Below are 6,785 nucleotides of genomic sequence, written 5' to 3' on the forward strand. Positions count from 1 at the left end.
CCCGGGATGGCGGCCGGGGCCCCGGCATGGGGGTCGCACAGCATCTGCATGGTGTCGGACTTCTTCTACCCCAACATGGGGGGCGTGGAGAGCCACGTCTACCAGCTGTCGCAGTGCCTCATCGAGCGGGGCCACAAGGTCCTGGTGGTCACCCACGCCTATGGCCACCGGAAGGGCATCCGCTACTTCACCAACGGGTTGAAAGTCTACTACTTGCCCCTGAAGGTAATGTACAACCAGTCCACGGCGACGACACTGTTCCACAGCCTGCCCCTGCTCAGGTACATCTTTGTGCGGGAGAGGGTCACCGTTGTCCACGCTCACAGCTCCTTCTCTGCCATGGCCCACGATGCCCTCTTCCACGCCAAGACCATGGGGCTGCGGACCGTGTTCACGGACCACTCCCTCTTTGGGTTTGCGGATGTCAGCTCGGTGCTTACCAACAAACTTCTGACGGTGTCACTGTGCGATACAAACCACATCATCTGTGTCTCCTACACAAGTAAGGAAAACACGGTGCTGCGAGCAGCTTTGGACCCTCGGATAGTCTCTGTTATCCCCAACGCTGTCGATCCCACTGATTTCACTCCAGACCTGTCAAGGAGGGATAACAGTACAATAACAATTGTTGTTGTCAGCAGGCTTGTTTACAGAAAAGGTAATGGGGGCTAAAATGTAAGTTTATTTGTTTTGTTTTTTTTTTCTTTAGCGTATAGTAAGAAAGGTCTTGGTTAGGTAGCACTTGCGATGTATCTGTGGCATGGATTGGATTTTAAACAGGAGTTGTAAGGTGGTGGCTCTGAGCTTTTGTGTCTGTGCATTCAAGAAGAAATGTACATTTCAGTTTGTGCATGTTGGGTTCTGAGGTGTATTTCTTTTGTAATATTGAAGATATTGAAAATTGAAATTTGTAAAATGGAAGGTTTGGCATATATTGGGAATATGATTTAGGCCCTAATCTATATATTCTGTTAGAAATGTTTTAACTGTTTTTCATTTAATCAAGCAACAACAACTTAAGTGATTTTTTTCATAGTTCTCTCCTAATAGATCAAAAGTTGTCTTTTTCAGAATTTTGTGTTCAGCAGTGTAACTGTCTTCAAGAGACTTCTTTTTTTTCTTTTCTGGAATAGAGTTAAAGCAGTAGGCTACATCATGATAAGTTCTAAATCAAATACAATAACGACTTGCCTTAAATTTTCTACTCTTAGGTATAGATTTGCTTAGTGGTATAATTCCTGAGCTCTGTCAGAAATATCCAGAGTTACATTTCTTAGTTGGAGGAGAAGGACCGAAACGAATTGTACTGGAAGAAGTCCGGGAAAGATACCAGCTACATGACAGGTTTGTTCTGTGCATGTCTGTGACCCTTCAGTGTTCTTTAGGGGTGGGCAAGACAACAGCAATACCCTTTTTGCCTGCTCTCCACCCTCCTCCCCCCCAAAAAAAACCCTAAAACTTAAGGCTGGAAAAGATGAGAACTGTTGAAGGCAAGGCAGATAGACCAGACACCAACTGAAGATTTACGGAGTGTGACTCTGATCCTGCAAGTTAATGCATAGAAATAGACCCTGTATGAACCTTCACTGGAGTCAGGAAAAAAAGCTGACTTAGACATAAATTTATCATATTCCTCTCTGATACTGTGATGCTTGGATCACGTATTACCATGTGGCATAAGGTGTTAGACAGCTAGTTCACGTCACTGCTGCCTGTGAGGATGACTGCTGGTGACTTATTTTATTATTTCAGTATGAAACTCTTCAGGGTAGTGCTTATCTAGTATGTGTTCTTACCGTACTACAAACAGGTTCCCTAGTGCTACTGTGTTACAAAAATGTTTCTGTGATGCATGTGCATTTGTGTATTTCTTTGGGGTTTTCATGTTGTTCAAAAACAGTTTTATGTGGCAAGGACAAGGTTATTAATTTTCCATTTCCTTTTCTCTGTTTTCTGTTGCACATTCTGTATCTCAGTCTGATAAAATTAATTGTTAGTAGCATTCTCATTTTGTCCTTTTCTGTTTCCCAGTATGTCTTCAAAATAATAGGTCCTGATCATTGTGTCCTAAATACTTTTTGCCCCTCAGACTTTGAGACTGATCAGACCTCATGTTGAAAATTCAGAAAATACATTTAAACAAAGAAGGGATGACAAGTCTTAACTGCATGAAGCCATGTTCTCTTACAGAACTAGAAAGCTCAGTAGCAATGTTTTGAAGACAGTTGCTGTAAAACAAACAGAGGAACTTTTCCCCCCAACTTTATTTTCAAAAGTTTGTTATTTTAGTGTGAAAATAAGAAGCAGAGTCTTCTATTTCTTCCTTGCTGGAAAAGTGTAAAGAAAATGGAACAAAGGTGTCTGTGTTAATTCTCTCGCTATATAAGTGTGAACCATTGGTACGTTTTTCAGAATGTGTAACATTATACAGCATTATTACAGTCCAAATCTAGTGTTTATCTCTCTCTCCCCTCCCGCCTTATGCGTAGGGTACGTCTCCTAGGAGCTTTGGAACACCAGGATGTCAGAAATGTTCTGGTCCAGGGGCACATTTTTCTCAACACTTCCCTCACGGAGGCCTTTTGTATGGCAATTGTAGAAGCAGCAAGCTGTGGTTTACAGGTAAAAAAAAAAAATCTCAACCGTCTAGAACACGTGTATCCATTTTAAATGAAGTTCATGATTAAATAATATGTGCTTGTAACGTTTGATTTCATCTGAGGCTTTGTCTTTACAAAGGTGAGAAAATATTATCCCCATTTACCGATCACCTGGAAGCTGAGACAGAAGGGTTAACCAAAACTGCTTAAGCTCTCACAAGAAACTTGTACAGAACTGGGAATAACTTGTAGATCTGCTAACTCTCAGTTCTTTGAACTAACCAGACTGCCTCTCCAAAATGCTATTTTGTATGTACTCCTTTACAGAGTTTTGGGATAGTTGGTGTTCAAGAAGGTTTTACTTTGGTGTGCTACTTTAAGAGGAGCTGCAGAAAAATGGCTCATAAGCATGGGTGGCTGGTCAGTCAGGCTTACTGAATTACTAGACTAAGCCATTGTCCAAGAGCTGTTTTCTTCTTGCACCAAAAACTGACACTTGTTTTCTTATGTTAACTGAGGGTGTATTTGCCTTACCATGTAGGGATTCAAGATAAGAGTTGGAGAAAGAAAAAACAGTAAAAAACCTTCTGGCTAATTTACAACTCAGAATGACAACACAAAAAAAGTTAAATCAGCAGCCATAAAGAACTTAGATTCTCACATTAAAATATAAAGAAAACTGTTTAAGAAGACAGACTGATAAGAGTATCTAATATACAAGAAGTAGAGATAATGCAAGGGACTTTATTTTTATTTTTATTCCAATATCCTTTGACAGTAGTTACTACCTCCTTGTGGTAGTTATTCCCCTGTCATCTGTTTTACTTTCTAGGGGTGAGGAAGTTCTGCAGTTTTCTTATTTTTGCCTGCTGTAGAGGAATGATTGCGTAATGTGGGTCTTAGTAGTTTCTGATTTCCCTTTAAAAATAATAATTCAGATTAAAATTACTGAACTTCTAAAGAAATTCTTGTAAATGTTCAGTAGCTTAGGAAGCATATGCTAAAGGTGGATGTGGTAAAACTGTCCTCTCCAAGAAGAGGTAACAGTTTTCATGAGGGACTATGGAGAGAGAGAAAGTCCAGAATCTGCTTACACAGATTTAGTTGTGTACTGTGACAAACACCTTTAGGAAAGAAGCCTCATAAACCACTCATTAGATCAGGTCTTCTGTTTTATCATACTACCAAAGAGTCATTCTGAACATCATTAAAGTAATCTACTATGCCAGGTCTTTTCTAGGGCCTAGACCTTTAGTTTGTACAGGCAAAAATTCCCAAAGCATGGTATCAGTCTTTGCCTTCATGGCAACCACTCATTGTATTTATTTTTTTCCTATTGTTCTGAAGTGCTGCATCTGAACAGTGTAATAGCAGTGTCATCAATATGTTTTATTGTTATGCAGCATATATGCTGTTTCTTTTGTTTCTTTCAAAGGTGGTGAGTACAAGAGTTGGCGGGATTCCTGAGGTGCTTCCAGAAAATCTCATTATTTTATGTGAACCCTCCGTGAAATCTTTGTGTGCTGGATTAGAAAAAGCTATTGCCCAGCTCAGATCAGGAACACTACCATCTCCAGAAACTGTTCATAATAAAGTAAAGACATTTTATACATGGAGGAATGTAGCAGAGAGAACTGAGAAGGTATGTATAACCACTTCTTTAAATCGTCTTAAAGCACATTTCTGAAACAGCTACTTCTCTGAAAAATTACTATGTACGTTCTCTGTGTAATCTGTGTATTTTTTCAGTGTGTTTTCTGTCAAACATGCATGGTTTAAAAAGGTTCAAAAAATACATTTTTTCCCCGGCCAAATACATCCCTAGATAGGTGTTTTTTTCCTATTTGCTTTTTTTTCTATGCTATAACTGCTGATAAATATTCTGAAGAACAGCACAGGTCTTTAGTTACATTTCTACTCATATATTTTTTCCAGTCTTTGCATTAAGTAACTTTTCTGGGATAACTGTAGAACATGCTGTACAAGGTGTATGAAAAGGAAAAGACAGTTCATGATGAAGTTTTGTCTGCCGCGTGCTAACAAGTGGTTTGAAATTATCAGAGGTAGTTTAATGCCAGTAGGATGAATATGGCTGAATTTACATAAGCTGTGGATGTAACGAAAATAAATTATCACACTTCAGAAATTGTATTTCAGAATTAGAACTGTGCTTCAGCGTAAAAACTCTGCCATTAGTGAAAAATGTTAACTGCAATAACATTATGAACTCCTGTGGAGATCTGTTGCTTCTGACATTAGCCTCTATGTTTTAGGCAAGAGGGTAGCTGCATCACATACCTCTTAAATACATGGTGGTGTACTCGGATTTATGTATCTTTGAAGTCTCCTTGAAGTATCATGTACAACCAGTTTATTTTATTGTTTTCAAGTACTGTCGATGCAATTCATTTTATGATTTTGTAACTGCAAGCAACATTTCAATGGCAAAGATTTCAGTTTCCTTTATAGGAACTTTCTGGGCTCACTGGTTCAAGAACAGGGAACTGCTGGAGAGGGTCCAGCAAAGGGCTACAAAGATAGTTAGGGGACTGGAACATCTTTCTTATGAGGAAAGGCTGAGGAACTTGGGTCTTTTTAGTTTGGAGAAGAGAAGATGGAGGGACATCTTATCAATGCTTATAAATACTTAAAGGGAGGGTGCCAGGGGGATGGGACCAGACTCTTTTCAGTGGTGCCCAGTGACAGGACAAGAAGTAATGGGCACAAACTTGAGCGTAGGAAGTTCCATCTAAACCTGAGGAGGGACTTATTTCCTTTGAGAGTGGCAGAGCACTGGAACAGGCTGCCCAGAGTGGTGATGGAGTCTCCGACTGGTGGTATTCAAAATCTGCCTGGATGCCGTCCTGTGCAACCTGCTGTAGGTGAACCTGCTTTGGCAGGGGTTTGGACTAGATGATCTCCAGAGGTCCTTTTCAACCCCTACCATTCTGTGATTCTGTGTTATAGGACAACTTCTGTGAAGGCAAATGTTAGTACAGTTGGAAGAAATATGCATGGAACTTACGTTGTACAAAAGAGACAGTTGTTTGTTAGTGCATTAAGTTACCCGTAGGATGAAGTCTGTAATGTTCTCAAGGAAAAAACTCTGAATCCTTTCAGCCTTTTTTGAGATGTGTATAGTAGATATTTATGTTTCTGTTCTATGAAATGCAGGACTTTTTTTTATTATTGGTTGTGGTTAACATATGTTAAGTCACCAGTAGCATGTATTCTCTTTTCACATTTATTGAATTTTAAGAATTTTACAATTAATTATTAGTGTTTCTTTAAATAAAAATCAGTATCCTATTATCATTTGCTTGATTTGGAAGATTGCCAACTCATCTATGATTTCATCCATCTTTGTGTTGAAAATCTAACAATTGAATGTTCAGACTCTTTTTCTATGAGTGGTGTGAATAGGAGATTAAAATGCATTCAATTAATTAAAAAAAGCCAACCCTCTATATAATACTACATGAGATACAAATTACGCAGCCTTCCTATTTAATGAAATACTCTTGAGGTCTGTCAAAAAAATAGAAAATTTCTTTTCCTTTTCCTCCTTAATTAAGTTAATGACATTTCTAGAACAGTACTCATAAATCAATATGTAGAATCTGCAAAGCTTTTGTCCTTTCTAGTAATTAGGTATAGATAATTTATTTTGCACACTGATGACAAAGTACTGCCTGATTTTTGAGGTAGATCTTGAAACGATGTTGCTTCTTACTTTCTGTCTCTTTTCCACTTAGGTGTATGACAGGGTTGCAGACGAAATGGTTTTACCAATGGATGAACGACTTGACAGACTAATGTCTCACTGTGGCCCAGTGACTGGGTGTATTTTTGCTCTTTTTGCTGTTCTGAACTTCCTTTTCTTGGCGTTTCTGAGGTGGATGACTCCAGATTCCATTATTGATGTTGCAATAGATGCCACAGGACCTAAAGGTGCATGGACGAAACAGTATTTTTTGGGGAAAAAAGGAAGAGTTAAAGACCTTTCAAGCTCCTAAAATGTTCAAATGGAGAGGAAAGAACGCGTCAGTCACTAAAGGTTTTAATGCTTGCTGACAGAGACATTACTCTTAAAATTCTTCAGTTTCTTTCTGAAGTTCTCGGAAAGAAACTTGGTTAAATGTGCTACCTCAATTTAGGATGATGTTTTAATTTAGTTTTGGATTC

At 38.9% G+C, this 6,785-nt stretch overlaps 1 protein-coding gene across 1 annotated transcript; it reads left to right on the forward strand.

The window, feature by feature from the left end:
- Positions 1-6: 6 nt before the first annotated feature.
- PIGA (phosphatidylinositol glycan anchor biosynthesis, class A) lies at positions 7-6,785 on the forward strand. The gene is made up of 5 exons (XM_009889042.1): positions 7-658; positions 1,212-1,344; positions 2,490-2,622; positions 4,036-4,242; positions 6,356-6,785. Exons 1-5 carry the CDS (start codon positions 7-9, stop codon positions 6,614-6,616), a joined length of 1,386 nt encoding a protein of 461 aa, XP_009887344.1. The 3' UTR covers positions 6,617-6,785.

The sequence above is a fragment of the Charadrius vociferus genome, unplaced genomic scaffold (assembly GCF_000708025.1).
Source record: "Charadrius vociferus isolate BGI_N301 unplaced genomic scaffold, ASM70802v2 scaffold507, whole genome shotgun sequence".
Lineage (NCBI taxonomy): Eukaryota > Metazoa > Chordata > Aves > Charadriiformes > Charadriidae > Charadrius > Charadrius vociferus.